Consider the following 20,867-nt stretch of genomic DNA (forward strand, 5'->3'; position numbering starts at 1 on the left):
TATTAAAAATAATTACTATATATATATAATTTAAATTATTTTAAATATATATTTTATATTTTAATATATATTTTATACTGATAATTATTTTTAGTATTCTTCTAACTAGGATTATTTTAATATTTTCCATACTTTTTACGTAGAATAATAACCTTTAGAAAGTAGCAGAGGCATATAAATGATTGAAGATGAAAGAGCACGCGCCTAAAGCGCGGTGTGAAGAGAAAGAAGAGAAGGGTGAGAAGTCTGAAATGGTAAGGTTCAATTGGTGAAATTTGGAATTTTAGAGAAACACGTGAGTGGGGATATGGTAATGGCAATAGAAGGATGTGGGGTTTGATGCAGTCATACACAGAAAGCGTCAAAATGTGTTTAATATTTGCCATTGACTCTCTCACACCCTCACTAACCTCTACTAACCTTATCTCTACCTACACTCATTTTTCTTTCTAATTCAATTCTTTTCTAAATATTCTCTTAAGTATTAGTAAATAAATTTAGACATATGAATTACTTTTAAGATTTTGAAACATTGGATGGTTTGAGTTACATAGGAAAAAAAGGACTTGTAAAGTAATTCTTTGAAAATTTAGAGTCCGTTTGGAAACTAGGAAAAGCTACTTTGTCTGATTTTCGAACTATGAAAAGTTACTGTACGCATGTTTGGCACTATTTAAAAATAAAATTTTTAATTTTTCGAAAAGTTAATTTAAAATTTTTTGAAAAAATAGAAATATATGACTTCTCTTCATTGAGAAGTTATTCTATTATTTCCGTAAAAAAAAATCACCTCAAAACAAAAAAAAAATACTTTTATTCTTGGCTTTGTAAAAAATATTGAAAATACTGGCTCCCATTACCATTGACTCCCTATCACTATTTTCACCCATCTGCCATCATTTTTAGGTAATGATTTATCTATTGAAAACATTGATCCTCCACCACCATTTTAAAACAATGTTCGATCTGAACTACCTATTGCATATATTTCTTTTTGTTTTTTTTATTGTTTTACCACTCTATTTTTATTATTAAATTTGTATTTAACATTGTGTGTGGTATAAAATCTCAGTTTTAATTTTATTTTTTTTCATGTGATTTTATTTTTATATAGCTGCTATTATTATTGTGCTATTATAAAGAATTAATTGCCCAAACAATGGTAATTTTAGTGATTAGGTTATAGAAATCAACATTCAATATTAAAAAGTATTTGTTATTATCGTTGTTTTAATATTCATTTTTTGTGAAAAAAAATGTATTTTTTGAGTTATTTATCCAAACACTATAACTTTAAAATAAGTACTTTTATAACTAAAAATCCAAACACAAAATAACTTATTTATAAGCTGCTATTAATAAAAATCCTTATCCTTTAAGCTCTTTTTCCAAAAGAGCTTATTTAAATCGTTTATCCAAATTGGGCTTAATTTTATTTTGTATTTTGTATAGCACTTACTTGATTATTTGTAAGTCTTTAGAAAAAAAATATAGACGTTAACTTTTAAATAATTAATATTAATTAATTTTTTATTATAAAATTATTTTGTTAACTTTTATTTTTGAAAATTTTAAAATTTAAGATTAAAAAAATAAGTTGAGATTGCCTAAAGACTTTTTAGTTGAACTTAGAAATAGTTCATACTATAATATCCAAACTCTTACTTTTTTTTAACCTTTAAGAAAAAAAATGAGTATTTAACTATTTATAAACATCTTACTTTTATATATAGAAATAACTAACAGCCTAACACACACATATTTGATTAATGCTAACAACTCCTGTGTTACATTTTTGGTGTATCCTATTCCTATGAACAAACCTCATTAATAATTTTTAGAACAAACCACTACATTACTCTTATAGCTACTTCCAATCTATGTCCCACAGGGTCATGCAAAAAAAATTTACGTATAGGTGGTGTTTCTATCTACTATAAATTTATTTGGTACATGCCAGTTACAGATTCTTAGGGATTTAATCTTACTAAATATTGTAAACCCTGTGATATCTAGTTTTGTTTGGTAGACATCAAAGTAGTGGTTAATTGGTATAAAAATTTATTATGTTTCTAAATTAAGATTCATAAAGAATATGCATGTTGTACAAATGTTTTAGACTTTTAGTTTATCCTTCCATGTTAAGACTCTTCTAGTGGAGGTAGTTATAATTTGTCTTTACATGTTAAAACGTTAATAACTCCTAATTACAATCTCATACAGGATTACATGTATTAATGGGTCAAATTGCATGAGTAGCACAAGACAATGTTATTTAAAAACAATAATAAGATACGAGTCCTTAAAAAAATGTTATTTTTGATGAATTTGGAGTTGTTCAATTAGGTAGTGTTTATTTTTAGAGACTAGAATTGAGATTAAAGAACTAAAATTGAGTATTACACTTGGTACTCCAAAAATAAAATTAAAATGTTAATCTCTTTAATACTTCTAAAAAGTGAAGATAAAGAGACTGTAATTTCTGAAAATTAATAATTTAATATCTTAAATCAAACATGATAATTATATATAACTCTCAATTCAGTATATTTTACATAAAACATAATTCAGACTGTTAATTTCAGTATCTTTTTCACATGCAATTTTAATTTTTAAGGAAGGAATGAATAGTTTTTTTAATTTTTTTCCGTGCAATAATGTATATCAATGATTAAAAAAATGATTTGACTATAGGAAAGGATTACGTGTAACTGAAGTTGAAAAAAATGATTAATAATAAGGACATTAGAGAAAAGAGAGAACAATCTTATGAAACACATACTCTTGCTTTTTCACAAGTCAGAGCCTATTGATGCCCACTTTGAAGTTTATACTTAAGGAAGTAATTCCCAATTCCAGGATCCTAAGCTACCAAACAAGAGTAGGAGAAAAAGCAAAAGTGATTGCAGAATCCAATTCCATTCCCATTTTAATTTATACAAGCCAGGGGATAAAACAATACCGAAAATGCTGTAAAAATAGTAGGATATTGGAAAAAGAAGGGACCACAATAAAATCTATAAGTGCAACAAGCATACCAGAGTATATTAATTGAAGTGCTGTAATCTTTTCTTCTTCTTTTTTTTTTTAATAAAAAAAGAGTCCATTTATGTATAGGATAGTGCCAGATGCATGCAACCACTCAACACGTTTGAAACAATTTTGATTCCAAATTTCCATTGAATTGACAAGCTTGCACCATGAAAACGAAAAGCTCTTTCATTTCTGCACAAGGTCGGTTCATATTACTACTACTGTTATAAACTGCTATTTCCACTTTAAGCAATATGAAGTCATGTATAAAATCTAGCTGTACTTGATTTTTTAAAATCATCTTTGACTTTGTGGTGTATTATAAGTGACGCATCTTTTAAAAATATGATTTTTAGAAAATTTGAGATATTTTTCATTTGGTGAGTTAATTTTTGGGAATAAATTAAAAATTAATTTAATTGTTAATATGACATTAAAATCTATATGATTTACCACTCACATATGTGAAAAATGTGTATTATAAATTTTATAGTAGTTGGCCGAATATTGTTAGCAATAAATTTCATAGCTTAAGTCCTTTGGGCTCATCATCCAGCATGGTGATTTGCTACCTTTCTTACATTATTTATTGTTTTGGGGGACAGGGGAAGAAATATTTGAATGCTTTGTACTGATATAGAATTTCACACATTATTATTTGCCTACGCTATATCTCGTATATATTGATTATTACATGCTCTAACTCAACTCCAAGCCTTTACTTTGCATCTTGGGATGATAAGTCTTGCATCTCTAGAGGCATTGAAATTCTATTAGTAAAGAGTGTGGAAATTTGATTTGATCAACATAACACAGACTGGTATTGACAGAATTCTATTTGCCTGTGCCACGTGCTTAATCTCCTTTACAACCTATGATGTAAAATGATGTAATATCTTTTATAGTTCTATTAACATATAAGGACATCTTTACCCTCACACAAATTGAAACAAATAATCTATTTAATTAACAAACTCGAAACTGAGTGCAATTTCAACATCATCAAGCTAAGAGTAGTATCATAGTTTCATCGATCTATAGCTAAAAAGGCAAAGATCATTTTGTCCTGCACATTGTAGTGAAAATTTTTTCATAACTTTTGCACTGCCAAGAAAATGCATTCATTTACAAAGAGTAAGCTGTGAAAAAAAACACAAAACAAAACAAAGGATATAGAGTAAAGAAAGATCTATTTCATTTCCCCTACAACTAATTTGTTCCAAATTTATGAGTGAATGAATCTAAACTATGTCCTCACTGTTTGTCATGAGCTTCTATAAGATCTCCTGTACAAAGGATAGAAGAATTGAGCTAAAGATGAATTAGAACTAGAAGTAGAAAGAAAGAAGGCTGATGCAACTGACCAACCTGACCCGAAACCAAGCTAACAACTAGTAGGAGGATGAGAAAAGCCCCATTTTGGGTGAGGGACTACTATATGAGAAAATAGAGTGAGAGTAGAGTAGAGAACAGTCAGAACACTGAGTGAGGGGACCGTACAGTTAGTTAGAGTACTGGAAAATATATTACAAGGGGAGTGAGAGAATGGGGTCAGAAGAATTAGTTGATGCTCAAAGAGTCACATTCCGAGACTCGAAAGGGAAATAGGGTGCTGTTATTGCATTTTGTTGCTGCATTTTTCTTCAATACAATCCATATTCATCTTCCACTTATGTTCACTTAATTGTTGCTTGTAATTCAAGTGTGAAGCTAACGAAGTTACTAGTGCAGGAGATTTTAGTATGAGATTCTCCAGACCAGTGAAATATATATTGAAGTAAGAGAATGAATAAATCCAATTCTCTCCACAATTCTACCAGCTTCTCTCACTCATTCTGTTATTTTCTGTTATCTCCTCCTATAAGTGTATCGAAAAGGAGTGACTTCCCTTTGTTGCCCTCGAGTTTCTATACTGCTGGGGTGTGTAACAGCTTCGTTATTGTTAGTTTCAGTTAAAGCTCCAACATTATCAGCAGCATTGGAATTGGCATCACTCTACACACAAGAATACATAAATAAATAAAACATATTTGAAGCTAAATATATAATACATATGGAATGCACCTCCAATGAAACAGGAGGGGAAATTCTAGATTACAACTACTATAATCTGTATGTTAATTCATGTTCATTCATTTTATGGGACACAAATAAAACAGAAAAATGTATCTTTTAGTGAGATTATCCATTGAAAAATGTACAATTACTAATTAAATCTTTTGGACAAACTCAGTAATCGGAAAAAAAAAAGAATAAAGCTGTGTCCATCCAAACAAAACAACTATGCAGGATTTATTTCTTGATATTAAAAGATTTAGATAGATATGACACCAATCATCCTACCAGAATTAGAGCATTACAGAAATACAAGTGTTTTATGTACTTATAGATAATCTATTAAAATGGTTTTTTTGGAAGCGGTGAGAATCAAAGTTAGGTCCTTATGGGATTCAAATGATCAAACCCTAAACCTAAACTGTAAAAGAGATGAGATGAGATGAGTGATCAAGATACCTTTTTAGTTAGACCATGAGCTGACATAACTTCATAGAGCTTGTGCATAAGCATTTCTTCTTCGACCTATTAATTAGAACTCCATAACTTAGTGATGAATTAATGTCGATGAATTAATACAAACATGTCACACAAAAAGTAAATCATTATTCGGAAATTCATTGATACATGCCACCAGAAATCAGTATCACAGTCCCAATATAAACCAGAAAGTATTTTCTCTCTTACAAACATCACATTTGTTATTGAAAAATGCATCAAACTAGGACTATCTAAATGAAGAATGTAATTTCTATTTCAAAGAGAATAGCTAAAATAGTAAAAAAGCACAAATTAAATTAGAGACAGGAAAATTCAGGGGTAGTGCCAAGCAAAGAACCTGAAGTTTTTGCGATTCATGGAGCATTGATCTGTAGGCTTCCATAAGGATCTCATTCTGCTTATCCATATGCCTATTTCAACATAAAAATCAGAATCAAACTAGGTTTCCAAAAAAAAAAAAATTGAAGAAAAAAAGAAGCACGGCGCAGGTTGAAGGGAAAGTACTTCAATAACTCTGAGGAGTAAGTTGGATCAAATCTTCCAGGTTCCATAGTCAAAGAAAGAAATTGGGATTTCGAACTGGAATAATTTCTGGGGAAGAAGAAGCAATCAAATGGGAATGGCTAAATTCCAATTTCAATTCGAGCAAGAGAAGGAAACTTGGGTGTTTCTCTTTTTTGGTCATGGACCCGGCCCAATACCTGGCCCAGACCCAATACATAAGCTCCAAGTCCCCAACCCGACCCGGGGAAAAAACTGCGTTTCCCTCATCAATGGATGCGGTAGCCATCTTCCTCTTATCACCCGATCGTGTTCATCCTCGCCGTGACAGCTCCCGCCCCTTCCAGCTTCTCATCACGCAGCGAAGCCCTCTCCTCTCATTCCCCGGTTTCGTTTTCAACCCAAACTTGCGAGTCCGGTTGACACCAACACCTGGGACATCATCTTTTGGGTTGCCATCCATATACTGTGTGGCTTTGGCCCAAAAATTTAAATATATCCCCAAAAAGAGTGAAATTCCACAGAATGGCCCAATAAAGAAATATAGCTGATTCCTAATTGAACTTGAGATTTTATTTAACAATGAGTTAACCCCTGTTCAGTATTCACAATTCTTAATTGCCAAATTTTATACGTGATACACTAATTGATCGAAGACTCTACGTGGTTCTAATTGGCATTTGTTAGATAATTATTGATTAATAACAAATACAATAGTGGTTTGGATCATCAATCATCGATGATTGAGTGGTTCAAATTGCATTTTGACATATAAATTACAATTTGAGTTGCCTAATTGTCTTTGCCGGCACTTTAGATCATCAATCACCAATGATTATGTGGTCGAAGTCGAACCCCAAATTTTTAATAATGAAATCACCGTTTAATTTGTTTCGTGTGGCATTTTGTTCTATTACCACCTAAATTTGATGCATTTCACAAATCCTAGAAAGTGTATTTCTGGGATTAACATGTAAATTCAAGTCATTTCACCAAAGTTGTGAAAATAATTGGAGACCACCGAATAATTCCAAAATGAGTTGTTATTGTTTACCTGAACATCTAAGTTTTTGTTTAGTAAAGAAAGGAGGGGGTGAATAACAAAGCCGAAGTAATACACAAGGTACAACCATATAAATGTCAAAACATAACATATAAATATAAATAAACATCTCATGCTCTATGAATTTTGGTTCCATAGACCGTATCCGTAACAGCAAAAACCTGCCACCCAATTGGGCACTGGTAAAGGACATAGAGGGAAAAATAAACTCTAAACCGGCACTTGGAAAGGTGAAAAAGAAAATAGAAAACAATTGAAAGCGCAGAACCACTCCAGTGCTCCTAGTTGAAGAGCCGTTAACCTCTGAAAAGTGAAAACACAATCAAATATTACAATTAGCAAAAATTAGGTTCTGATCGTGACTTGTGTACATCAAACAAGTGAAAACACGATTAAATATTACTATTAGCTTAAATTAAGTTTTAATCCCATCAAACGGCATTAATGTTCGCATAGGTCACTTATAAATACTCATTGTATGTCCAAACACAAGATAGAACAAAAAAGTGACCAATGCCCAAACAATGAATATACTACAAGAGTTAAATTCATAATACAAAGTTTAATTTCAAGGCATTATCAGCATAAAAATCTAGTTGTTGTCCTCAATCAAGTGCTTTCACGTAAATGAAGATGATATTTGACATACCAGGATTAAATAACCTCATATAAAACTTAAACCCATGTAAATCAGAAATCATTCGTCCCAAGCGCAACACAGGTTTTACAAATAAACGGTGTCCACTTGAATATTTTATTTATTGGGTACAGCCCTTCTCCATACCATGTGTTAACGCATGATGCTTAGGTACCAGGCTGCCCTTTTTATGGGAAAAGGTTGGTAAACAAAGCAAAGGCATTGAAGTGGTGCACCACAGGCGTTGAAAAGCTTAATTTTATCTTAGTTACACAAGTATTGATAGAGAAGCCTGAAAGAATAGGATATGCATATATAGGTTTTCCCTCACATTCTAGAAATTCCAACAAGCATGTGGCAGAGAAGAATGCAGCAAACACCAAAATCCTAGAGAAGCCTAAAAGACATCTACCACGGATTATAAGAATGTTCACATAAATTCTACTACCATAAAGTCATAATCTCACATACTTAAAATAGGCATCACCAGCTTTTTCCAAATTATCAATCTATTTGTTCATTCACTCAAACTAAGCAACTATAAGGGGCCAATCCTCGCAATAGAGTCACAAAGCATTGAAAAACGCAAACAGTTTCCCAAATGAAAAAAAACATGAACAGAGCACGAAACAAATCAGAGCATGAACCTGAGTTCATTCAATTACCTTCTAAGCTTGATCATCTATCTCCTTAGCCTCAGCCTCGTTTGCAGTAACATTTGTATCTACACCATCAGCACCCTCTGCTGGAGGTTGAACTTGTTCCTCCTCAGGAAGTGGCTCCTCCACATAGTCGTTTTCAAATGCATCGGGCGGGACCTCATAGATCCTAACCTGCGGCTTAGACGGGTCCTTCACAAGAACATACTTACCCTCATTGAGCTTCATGCACAAGTCCACAATAGACTTAACAATTCCCCACATATTAGACGTGTTCAAATTGATTTGCGCCGCAAAGTCCCTAGGCTTGTACCCAACCACAGCCAAAATCACATGATTGAAATGGTCACGGGGATGGATTCTAGACACATATCCCAGCTTCATCATATCGGCGCCGGCCAACAGCGCCTGCGCAGTCCACTTAGCCAACTTATTAGCATTGTTCTTGAGCTCAGTGGCCAACACAGCTCCCCTTTGAGTCTCCAACTTCTGCCTCCAATCGACACCGGAATACTTGGGATCAAACTCATTCAAAGCATTCAAAGTAAGGAAAGACTTGTTCTTATTCAGCTCAAGAACACTATGCACCTCACATCTCGCCACGAGATACATATCATTATCGAGCTTCCACCTCCTATACCTATAGGCCACAGATGCAACTTCCTCGCCCTCGTTAGCAAAAGGATTAGGTTCATCGAAACTCACCTTGTTTCCGTCCCTAACAAGAACCTGTTGAGAGAAATTCTGGTTAATATAAGCAGCTTCAACACTCAACGAATGTGCAGAGTTGATATCATCCTTAGCCTCGGGAAGAGGCTCTTGGGAAGTTTCATGAACAGAGAGCAAATCAAGCTGGGAGCCATCACGCTTATCGAAGAACAACTTGTTCCCAACGCGCTGCACAACGATGTCCCATGAATAAACCGACCTAGGGGCGCACATGAGTGTGGAGAGGATAGTGTCGGTTGCAAAAACCGTCGCCTTGTCCTCGTTGGCGAGCCTGCGAATAACGGGATCATCAGTGGTGGTGACTTTGAAGAAGTTGCGATTCTTGAATCGCTCCAGGCGGCGCTCGTTCTTCGGTGTGATGCGGTCATAGGTGCGGTCGTAGTACTCAAGAGCACCGCATAGGAGGAGATCTTCGGGGTCAGGGACGGAGAACGAGAGCTTTGAGAAGGTGGAGAAGGGGATCTGGTCATGCATGTTCCATTCCGGTTGGATATCGACGGACGATTTGAACACGGCGGCTTCGCGGCGGTTGGCGTTGGCGTTTGAGCGGTTGAGGTGGTAGAGGCGATCGCGGCGGGCACGTTCCTTCTCGGCCTCGCGCTTTCGGGCCTCGACTTCCTCGTCGCGGCGCTGGGGGAGCTGGCGCTGCTGCTGGAAGCGCCACTTTGGGCCGAATTTGGGCCTTGGAGGGGGCTTACCGTCAACGAGGCGGAAGGAGGAGTCGTCATCAGCGGAGGCAGGGAAGGAATCGTCGTTGGAGAAGTCGAATACGGAATCGGCGGGGTTCTTAGGGCGGGACGGGTTGTTGAAGTTGCGGGTCCAGTCTTCGAAAGCTCCAACCATTGGTGGAATCAAGGATTCAATCTCCGGAGAAGAGTGGTTCTTCAGTGTGTTGCTATGGCAGCAGAATCTGACTACCAAAACCCTAGATTTGGATTCAGGGTTGCCAATTTTGTTATAATCTCTTGGGCCTGGGCTCTCTCTGCTTCTAATGGACCCAAACAGTTACAGAATATTATAAGAAACTCCGACCCAAACATCAACAATTAATTTGAGATGAATTTTTTTGGGGGGTACTGATTTCAGATAATGAGATAATACTATCATGATATATTATACTAAAATAATTTATTAGATTTGTTCTAATTTAATTTTGGCGGATCATATCATATTTAATATGGTTTAATTTTGATTTGAATAATATATGTTTTTCTATCTTTTTTAATAATTAACCTATTTCACTCGGTTACTTCTCACATTTACCTATAAATAATAAAATAAATACTATCTTTTTAGATATTTCTAATTTTTATATTTTGTTTCTTATCTTAATTTAAACTGAAGATAAAAAAAAATACTCATAAATTTCATTTTGCACTAATTACTTATCTCGTGTATAAATGAGATATGTTAAAAAATATCTTTTAAATAATTTTTTATTTAAAATTTAAATTTTAAAATTGATAGGGTTAATAATAAATATTTGATTTTTGCATAGACATTTTTTTTAAATAAATTTATTTGTTGTATGCTATTTTTTATTTTTGGATTCACTAAAGATAAATTTTAAATCTTTCATACACAAAGCTCTGATATCAACATACATGTTATAAAACTACTCATTTCAAAAATTTAAACTGATAAATAGAGAAGACAATATTAATAATTATATCTGTAACACAATGATCACTAATGAATTAAATTATTTCCATTTTATTAAATACATATAAAAAAATATCAACTAATTAAGTATATTCTCTCTTTTTATAAAAATGATTGATTACATAGTATTAGATAATAAATTATTGGTAATTTTTTTTATAACAAACCATATCGTAACTAATCTTTGGGTTCTTTTGTATGTCCACTACTTGGTATGGAGGTTATCTTGCATGCATTCGGACAAATACAGTGATCATCAGTCAATAATACATATCATTTTGCTGATACTTATTAGTTACCAAAAGTATATCTTAGAATATCATCATTTAATTATACCAAGGAGCATAGAAATATTTGTCCCAATTTTATATATATTGTTCTAAAAGCATTTTCAAGAAATAATCACAAGTTTAGTTTTTGAAGTAATAATATAGCAGCAAAAAGTCAAATATAACAACCTCTACAGTACATCTTCCAGCTTCCAATACAATCAAAGAACAGCATTATAATTGGCTGGGAAACAACCATTACTAATTTAGAGAACAAAAGAAAAACATTGAAAAACATAGCAATTCATGAATCTTGTCCATAATTGAATCACGTACGAAGCAACAAAGCATGCCCTAATAACTATATATTAAGGCTATTAGTATATAAAACACCAAGCTTTATATTTTCATGTAGGCAATTAATTGACCAATCTCATCACATACATATGTGTGGCTTAAATTAACAACGCGTCATCTTTTCGTTTTATCCAACAAACAAACATTACCAAAATCAGAACATTCAAAACTCGCTAACTAGCTAGATTGCCATGAAATTACTAAAAGGGACAATAGGTAGAATCATTCACAAACTTCTTCAGTCTCTCTGATATCCTCGCAGCAGCTCCATTGCCATACTCCCCTACCTGCGCATCACAATAGAGATTAATCTTTTAGAAATGAATCCATGAAGTATTTGTACAATGTGTACAATGAACTGTTTATTTGGTTTAATATGAGTTAAAAAATGAACATCCATAGGATAAAATACTACTAATTTATCAAACACAATACACCCATACCATCCAGATACCAAGGATAATAAACATCTGATATTCTACTAAATCGAACGTGCAATTTAAAATACTTGAAACTAATCACACAAATACACTTTTACTATTCTAAAATAAGTATATGGGAACAATTTTAAATAAACATCCGATACTTTAATTTTAATTTGAAATTAACCCCATTATATTTATTGTATCGCACATGTATTGGCTCTTTATATTTCTTCTTTAAAAATTATTCTAAGTCTCATATTTTTTCAACTATACTACTTATAAAAAAAATTCGCCAAATCAATTACAAATATAAAATATTATATTAAAATATAAAATTCACACTAAAAATTTACAAAAAAATATAGATATAAATTTAAAAATTAATTTTTTTAAGTATATATAATATTTAAAAAATACTAAAGATCCATCGGAATTTATCGTTTTTTACCTGGCAGTGCATTGTATGGAAAACAGCATGTTGAACAACCTTGTAACTGGCGCTAACAACATCTGCACCTTCTTCATGAAGAACACGAATGGCCTCAATGAACATGAAATAATGAGAATCCAAGGCAGTTATGAGAACAACCATTAAGGTGAATCCCATTTGTTGGATCTCAATTTGTGGAGATCTATTATTTGGTATTTGATGATGAATTGTTCTTAATAATGTGTTCTTCTTTTCCTTCATTTTCTCCAGCTTCACCTGTAACTTCTTTATGTAGTTTGTGGCTTCCTCTAGCTGATCCGGCAGTGAAGAAATTCCCTCCTGCCAAAAATATTTATTATATATATATAGTTAACTCAAAATAAATGATGAAAGTAATAGCTCAAATAGCATTATCTCTCCGTACTCAATTAAGAAGTTGCGTGTTCGAGTCTTCTATATTTGGTAAAAAATAAATAAATAAATAAATGATGAAAGCATATACATACCCTTGAAGTTTGAGGAGGGAGAAGAGAATTGAGGTTGGAATAGAGTGCCTTCATTTGGTTTCTTCTTTCTCTCTCAATGAACTTTCTCTCAGTTCTGGTGGAGCAAGTAGAACCACCAGGGTGGTGCTTCTTCTCCATCAATCAATCAATGTTTTGTAGGCACCTCTAACTCTCTAAGTCCCTCACTACTTCATAATCATTTCAACTTCAAATTGAAATTCAAAAGGGAAATGCTAGCTACCTTACTTATATAATCACTTTACAAGATTAACATGCAGTAAAAATGTCTTATGATGAGTTTAATTAATCGTTTGTGACGTAATGTCGTATGGCGTAAATTATTTTGTAGTTTTAACTAGTGAGTCCGTATTTTTTACTCAAAATACTCTATTTTTAATTTTTTATTCGTTCTAAATTTTAAATTATAATTCTTAAAATTAAATTTTATAATAATAAATAAATGTTGACTTCTTAGACGTTAGTTTCTTGTTTCTTGTATAAAGAGAAAAGCTTAACCACTTAGGGCTTATTTGGGTGAGTTTCTAAGAAAAGATCTTTTTCAAGTTATCTTTTTTTAAAAGATCTTATAGAGAAGTAAAAGTAATTTTATGTTTGGATATCTCATGTAAAAAGGTCTTTTTATCTATCAATTATATTTGGATATAACAATATAAAAGTACTTTTTTGTTTATTTATTACATGAAAAATATCTTTTTTTAAGGAAAAAATATCTTTTAAAAAAAGATGTAAATTACAGTTTCTCAAAAAAGATCTTTTTTTTATTTTACTAGTGCTTTTACTTTTATTACTAGAAATTTGCCAAACACGTTAAAAAATAAAAAAAGATCTTTTTTCATTGAAAAAGATCTTTTTTAACAAAATAATGACGCCTAAAGATGCACTTAATTTATATTAGCCAACTTTTGTAGTCAGTAATATAATATCCTTAATCTAATAGTCTAATACTTTATTTTTAATTAATGTTTTTAAATATTATTGTCTAACTGTTAACTAAAACAAGCCAATGAGTAATAGCTCAAATGGCATAGTCTCTCCATACTCAATTAAGAGGTTGCGGGGGTTCGAGTCTCCTATCTTTGGTTAAAAAAAAAAAACTGTTAACTAAAACAAAATAAATTGTATTAGTTCTGTAATCTTACTCATTAATGCACATGTAATTTGAGATAATTTTAACTATATATTAATCTATAAATAATAATAACTTTTTATTTTTTACAGTATTTTTAATTTAACAAATTAAAAATAAATCAATCATAACTTTAAAATTTATTTAAGAATTTATTAATCAATAAATTATTATAAGTACAAAGCAAAAATCGAATTTTCGGCACTTAAATAAATTAGTAAATTAATCACAATATCAAATTGAATGAACCAACTTAGATTGGTCGGATAATCAATTCATTCGTCAACTTAAAAAAATGTTGAGATTTGAGTTTCTTTTTGTACAATAATTTATTGACCAATAATAAATTTTTAAATAAAATTTAGATTCATAACAGATTAATTTTTATTAATAATAAATTCTTAAATAAAATTCACAACTGTAATGCATTAATTTTTATCGGTCGAATTAGTAATTCAAATAGCGTGAGAACACAGAAAAAACTACCAATCCAAGTTTATTCTGAAAATAGTAAGAGCGTTGTCAATTACTGAAAATAAATGGGATCGCAATCGGTGGTTTGCGTTTCTTCTTTTACAAAAGCAGAATAGTGCAGCTTTTTGCTGCTAACCAAAGTTAATTCGGTTATTGAGATTCAAACCCCACAGGGGGCTCCACCTTCCATCTTCTGTGGTCCTTACTCCTAACTAGCAGGTTTATACACGGCAATATCATCTACATATCTACAATATTTGTTCAAAACTGTACCTCAATATTTTCAAACGTGTCTACTTATTTAGTGGGTCCAAATGTTACAAAGGGTTTATAATATAATAAAATGTTAGTAGATTTTTTTTCACCAATTATTTATTCAAAAAATAAAACAATTTTTTATAATTTAAAAATTTCTATCCGATCTTGTAAAATCCCTACAATACTTTTATTATTTTTTTCCCAAATCTAATCCTAATTTCAAAATTTACTCACACTCTCAACTCTCATCTCACACGCTACACACATACACACACAGGAGAAGCAGAGAGAGTGAGGATCGAAAAGAAGAAGAGAGAGGAGGAAGGGACGGCGCCGGCGCCACTGCCGTCGTCGAGGACTCCATTGCCGCCACAAGAAGCCACCGCATGTGAAAGAGAAAGACGCGACACAGAACAGAGGGAGGGAATGACATCTCGTCACAGCCGCACCTTGTTGCTGCCACTGGAAGAGGAGCTTCGTCGTCGCCGTCACAGCTGCGGGTATAGGGCTTCGAAGAGAGAGAGGAGCTCGCTGAGGAGAGAGAAAGGCAATGGTCAGAGAGAGGAGATTCTCGCAAGGAGGGGGAGTTGGTATGCCTTCATTGTTGCTACAGGCTGCGCCAACGCGCCTCTGGTCACCGGGAACAGTGCTGATGTCACCCGAAGCCACTGTTAGAAACTCTGCAAGTTTGCCCTAGCTCAGCTTTGCTTATGCCTGTTCTGTCCTTGCCGGTGGGGGGTCACCGGAGCTGCTGATGCTCCATCCTCTTATTTCCTTTGGTATGACCAATGTTCTGAAAATCAAACCGGACCAGCCGGTTCAACTGGGTTAACTGAAAACCGATTCCTTAGTCGGTTTGGTTGAAGTGAAAAACCGTCTGGTAAAAAACTGGTGAAAAAATCGGTCAAACCGATGGTTAATCAGTGAATCGCTTGAACTAGACGAATTTTTACCGATTTTTAGTTAAAAAAATAAATAAATACATATAAAACCCCCTCCCTTCTCTCTCGCACACACCCACAACCCATTAACTCAGTCAACACCCAGCCCCTCTTTCTCTGTGTCTGATCTCCACACGAAACCCTAGCCGCTCTCTTTCTCCCAGACCGCCAGCAACAACAGCCAACGACCAGCGCCGCCATCACCGAGAACTATTCTCCTTAGCAAGCGTCGAGCCCCGCCGTCACGATTCTCTTCTCCTGGATCGCTTCACCTCGCGTCGCCAGGTATGCTCGCTGTTGATGTCACCGCCTCTGTCTTCGTCGTCGTTGGCCACCTTGAAATCATGTCTTCGTCGGTCCATCCTCATCGTCGATCCCTCTCTCTCGCACGTCAAGCCTGTCTTCAATCCCCTCTGTGCCCGAGCTCACTTCCCCTCTTCCATCGCCGTCACTTGGATTCCTCCTTCGCCGCCGATCTTCAATTTACTTTTGCTTGCTTTTGTACTTTTATTTGGTTTCTGATTTTTTATTCTGAGTTTGCTAATTTCTTCTTAAATTGAGTTTCTGAATTTTTGAGTTTGTAAGCAGATCCCTACCCTGCTTCAGTTTTCATTTTCGGGAGTTAATTGCTATTTTTTGAATTTGGTTATGTTGATTGTTGCTTGTTTGTCTGGGTTAATTGTTATTTTTTCATTGTTGTCTTCTGCATTTGATTTCTGTTGAGTGATGCTGTCTTCTGTTTTTGTAAGTTTTAAATTGTGTTTTTGTTTTGTTTTTAATTTGTTACTGCAATTTGATTTCATATGTTTTTGTAATTATGTTTGTTTGTTCCATGTTTAAATTATGATTATGTTTGCAAATTCAATGGTTAGTGGTTATTAGTATTACTGATTTGTTTGTTATTTTTTATTATTAGGTTATAAACTAAAATTTTAAATTTTAAAATTTAAATTTTATGAGGTTAAATTTTATTGAAATTTAAATATTTAAAATTATATATTAAATTTTTAATAATTTTATTTAATATTTAATTAAACTGGTCAAATTCCGGTTGAACCCCGATTGAATCATTGAACCAGTGAACTAGTCGTCTCACTGGTTTATTGACTGGTCTGGTTCTCGCAACTTTGGGTAAGACTAAACTTGTTCTGCATTGTCTTGCCATAAAGCTCTATTATTGACTCTGTCCTATCATGTTTGCTGTCCTTTTTTGTCTTTACTTAGTTTAAACCATAGTAGGCTATTAGATTTGCTACCATTGTTACTGTGGTTGTTCTATGTTATTGATACTAGGGTTGTTGTTGAGGTTGCTGCAGTGAAGAATCGAAGTTGTTGCTACTACCTTGGTTCAAATTTCGTGCTCTTTCATTCCATTATACTTCAACCTTCCTCACCTTTTATCTTGGCACTCTAGTTTGGTTTCTTCGGTCCCTTGGGACCAATTTGTGAGTAGACTTTATATTTATAATTATTTGGCTTTGCTATAATTATTTTGATATACGGTGCCTGGATTTATAATTATACTTACAAATATTTTTATCAAAAGATTTTAAATTAATTTGAATGATCGATTTATTAGAACTAAATATTTATCCTTGTTAAACTCATTTTAATATGCACATGAGACTATATGTTTTTATGAGACTATATGTATGTTTGAAGAAGTTTTATATTATTTTAAAACATTTGATTTTACTCGAATATGTATTTTTGAAACATTGAAGTATTTGTCGGTATTCACTTATTTTAAAAATTGTGAAATATATTTGAAATGCCTTAAGACTGAGAAAATATAATTGAATATGATTTAGATAAGAAAGTATTATTTGATTTGATTTGATACCTCGTGTTTGAAAGACCGAAGAATTTGTTATATTTGAAATTATATGTTTGAATTGGTTTGAGAGGCACGTATTAAAAAGCCGTAGTTAGCGGCAGTTATGACATTAATCTAGATACATCTGGCTCAGATCTCAGCTAATAGGGGCGTTGCTAGCCTAACGTGTAAGCCACACGTTAGATCTGTTATTTTGTTAGGACACACAAGAGGAAAGGGCTACCCATAGAGGTGGAGCTGCCCAAGTGTGGACCTTTGATTTGATTTCTATATGAGAACTCACTTATTGATTCACTTATTTATATAAATTATTATCTTCTAACTAAAATTATGTTTATATGGTCTCATGTGAATTATAGATGTACTATCTAGTCACTGGGTTACAAAATTCACTCCGTTTTTCTAAAAATATTTTTCAGGAATAAATATTTGATTATGTGAGCCTTTCTATTCAAGAGTAATGATTTGCAATGGGTATCTATTCGTTGTTGAGTTCTTAGACGTCATCTGCTCTATATGTTATAAGTAGGATTCACCCATATTTATTTTTTTTTGTTTGTTAAAAATATGTAATTATTCATTTTAGACATTGTAAATTTATTTAAAATATTTGTAATTTTCTTATTCAACTTATATTTGATTCGGTTAGACTTGCTTGGAGATTATTTTTCTGAACGTTGATCATGGTTTATTTTAGACCGTGATAGATCTTTAATTATATAAGTAATTAGTTTAAATAATTTTTACTCTCTACTATATTAGTAGGTCATTATTTACATAAATTGTTTAGACTAATTACTTAAATAATTAAAGATCAATTAAATAATTATTTAAATGATTGAAAATCGATCAGAAATTTTTAAATTGTAAAAAATCATTTTATCTTTTGATTATATATGATGAGGGACTAAAAAAATATTTACTCGAATGTTTATTATTTTAAAAAGGATTCAAAGGAATTAACATAAACATAACATTATAATTTTTTTGTGTGACTAACATATAAATTTATAACACGTAACGGTGTTTTACTAATACTATAGTTATTTTCATCTGAACAAAAAGAAATAATAATGCTAATCAATTATTTTAAATTCAAAATAGAAAGTTAAACTTTAAAAATATGTGTTTAAAATATACGCACAAACAAATAAAATTAAGATAGAATTATAATTAATAGATAATAATAGATGATAACTTTTTACTTGTCACATAAATTTTCTTGATCTTATTTAGAACATGTATCACAAAAAATTCACACTTTGATATTATCAATTAAAAATTGAAATTACCATTTCACATCATTTTTTAAAATTATTTACTATATATTAATTCACTTATAACAACCTATCAATATGAAATTATCGTATAAGTAGTATATCTCTTATTATAATCTAATAAAATAATGATAGAATAATGAGAGGGGCCTAAATAAAGTGATACATCCCTTTTTCTTTTTCTTTATCAAATTCAAACACAAAAACCTATTGTCTAGTGAAAACAAATTTAATTTCCTAATTATTTTTGTCATTTAATTTGAGAGTCAATGACATTATATTTTTTTGGTGTCTATATAATGTATGGAACGTAATAACATTTTAATTTTATAAGATTTCTTGTTACCTAGATTATTTCTTTATCAATAATAGGTTTACCATTGTAATTATTTTTTAGTGAGAGTACATAAAAAAAAGTACATAGTATATAAGGTGTAATAACTCAACAAATATTTTCTAAGGGGGATTTTTCATTCTCTCCAATAATGAGAAGAACCTATCTCTCTCCCTCTCTTAATCTTTTCTGATTCATCAAACCATCAACATCACAGCTTGAACAGCTTAGGGTATGAGATTTTCTTCATGGTGCGGTGAGCGTGGAGAGCAACCAAGCTGTGAATCAAAAAAAGAAAAGAAAAAGTTGCGAATCCAATTTTGCCATTTTCTTTCTATCCCTAATTTTTCTTTCGACATTTTCTTTTCCCCATTCTTACCTCTTCCTTCAAACTCATCCAATAGAGTTTGATGAGAGGCTATTTCGCAAGATTCTTTCTTGGTGAACATAGCTGTTCCGATCAACGAGTTGGAAGGAAGAAGATCTGAATCCCTATTACTCTGTGATTTATTGATTTCTCAAAATGGCAAACATGGCAAACAGATCCTCCCATTGCAGAGGTCGTGGAGCTACATTGGCTTGCTCTCATTGCAACAAGCAAGGCCACACAGAAGATGTATGCTATAAGAAGCATGGGTACTCCTCCCACTTCTACCAATGGCAGCAACATAACACCACCATCAATCACGTGATCACTGAGGGGCATGATGATATACTCAGTGACAAACAATTCCAGCCCAATTGTCTCCAAGAGAACATTGGAAAATCAAGATCTGGATTCACTCCAGAGCAAAGACTTGCCTTGTTAGAGTTGATCAAAGACAAAAGTGTGCAGCAACAACCTCATAATGCAAATCAAATTTTGACTAATTCCATTCACACTTCCACTCCAGGTAAAACCATTGCATTACATTTTAATGCGAGAATTATGAGCATTATCACTCCAAAATCTGCACTATGGATCATTGATTCCGGTGCAACAGATCATGTGACTTTTGACTTAAAAGATTTTGCAAGTTTTCAAAATATTGATCCAATCAATGTGATATTGCCAAATGGAACCAAAACTATTAGCACCATCATTGGCACAATCACATTCTCTAAAAATTTTTTTCTCAAAAATGTTTTATACATTCCTTCTTTTGATTTTAAATTGATATCTGTGTCAAAGTTAACCTCAAACTTACATTGTCAATTGTTAATCAATGATAAGTGTTGTGAGATACAAGATAGATCCACATCAAAAATGATTGCCATTGCTGAGTGTATAGAAGGGTTATATACAATGAGTAGAGAACCAGAATTCTCTCATTTTCCCCCTCTTCCAACAAAGCAAGCTTCATTGGCGGTAACTACTACTACTACTCATCCCACCACACCTTCACACAGTGAGCACAACAACATTTGGCATCTTAGATTAGAACACATACCCATGCATAAATTGATTTTTCTGAAGAAGTATTATCCTTTTATAGATAGTATTGCTTCAAAAATTCCTTGTGATTCATGTCATTTTGCAAAACAAAAAAAATTATCTTTTAATCTTAGTACAACTAAAATAAAAGATTGTTTTGATTTAGTTCATATGGATATCTGGGGTCCTATTTCTGTCCCTTCCAATGAAGGACATAGGTATTTTTTGACTGTGGTGGATGGTAAGAGCAAATTCACTTGGATTTTTTTTATGAAAACCAAATCTGAAGCATCACAATTGGTTATTAATTTTGTGAATTTTGTCAGAGTACATTTTGAAAAACAAGTTAAGTGTATAA

The 20,867-nt window shown here is 32.5% G+C and overlaps 3 protein-coding genes across 3 annotated transcripts; all 3 read right to left on the reverse strand.

Moving 5' to 3' along the window:
- Positions 1–3,495: 3,495 nt before the first annotated feature.
- On the reverse strand, positions 3,496–6,446 carry LOC107468368 (uncharacterized). Its single transcript, XM_016087652.3, has 4 exons — positions 6,094–6,446; positions 5,927–5,999; positions 5,548–5,613; positions 3,496–5,028 (listed from the first exon to the last, which is right to left on the reverse strand). The coding sequence occupies exons 1-4, from the start codon at positions 6,138–6,140 to the stop codon at positions 4,882–4,884; spliced, it is 333 nt and encodes a 110-aa protein (XP_015943138.1). The 5' UTR covers positions 6,141–6,446; the 3' UTR covers positions 3,496–4,881.
- A 756-nt stretch (positions 6,447–7,202) lies between these two features.
- LOC107468302 (eukaryotic translation initiation factor 3 subunit D) lies at positions 7,203–10,092 on the reverse strand. The gene is made up of 2 exons (XM_016087563.3): positions 8,456–10,092; positions 7,203–7,456 (listed from the first exon to the last, which is right to left on the reverse strand). The coding sequence occupies exon 1, from the start codon at positions 10,019–10,021 to the stop codon at positions 8,459–8,461; it is 1,563 nt and encodes a 520-aa protein (XP_015943049.1). The 5' UTR covers positions 10,022–10,092; the 3' UTR covers positions 7,203–7,456; positions 8,456–8,458.
- A 1,337-nt stretch (positions 10,093–11,429) lies between these two features.
- Positions 11,430–13,027, reverse strand: LOC107468243 (transcription factor bHLH162). The gene is made up of 3 exons (XM_016087497.3): positions 12,828–13,027; positions 12,340–12,660; positions 11,430–11,753 (listed from the first exon to the last, which is right to left on the reverse strand). Exons 1-3 carry the CDS (start codon positions 12,963–12,965, stop codon positions 11,667–11,669), a joined length of 546 nt encoding a protein of 181 aa, XP_015942983.1. The 5' UTR covers positions 12,966–13,027; the 3' UTR covers positions 11,430–11,666.
- Between the last annotated feature and the right edge of the window lie 7,840 nt (positions 13,028–20,867).

This window comes from Arachis duranensis, chromosome 10 (assembly GCF_000817695.3).
Source record: "Arachis duranensis cultivar V14167 chromosome 10, aradu.V14167.gnm2.J7QH, whole genome shotgun sequence".
Taxonomy (NCBI): domain Eukaryota; kingdom Viridiplantae; phylum Streptophyta; class Magnoliopsida; order Fabales; family Fabaceae; genus Arachis; species Arachis duranensis.

Bases quoted from the DNA above. Each gene is read 5' to 3' on its own strand.
- LOC107468368 (XM_016087652.3), bottom strand. From the start codon at position 6,140: ATGGAACCTGGAAGATTTGATCCAACTTACTCCTCAGAGTTATTGAA. The intron at 6,000-6,093 runs GTACTTTCCCTT...ATGTTGAAATAG, and splicing joins TACTCCTCAGAGTTATTGAA to GCATATGGATAAGCAGAATG. The intron at 5,614-5,926 runs GTTCTTTGCTTG...TCTAATTAATAG, and splicing joins ATGAATCGCAAAAACTTCAG to GTCGAAGAAGAAATGCTTAT.
- LOC107468302 (XM_016087563.3), bottom strand. From the start codon at position 10,021: ATGGTTGGAGCTTTCGAAGACTGGACCCGCAACTTCAACAACCCGTCC.
- LOC107468243 (XM_016087497.3), bottom strand. From the start codon at position 12,965: ATGGAGAAGAAGCACCACCCTGGTGGTTCTACTTGCTCCACCAGAACT. The intron at 12,661-12,827 runs GTATGTATATGC...TATTTTTGGCAG, and splicing joins TCCCTCCTCAAACTTCAAGG to GAGGGAATTTCTTCACTGCC. The intron at 11,754-12,339 runs GTAAAAAACGAT...TGTGATGCGCAG, and splicing joins TCCATACAATGCACTGCCAG to GTAGGGGAGTATGGCAATGG.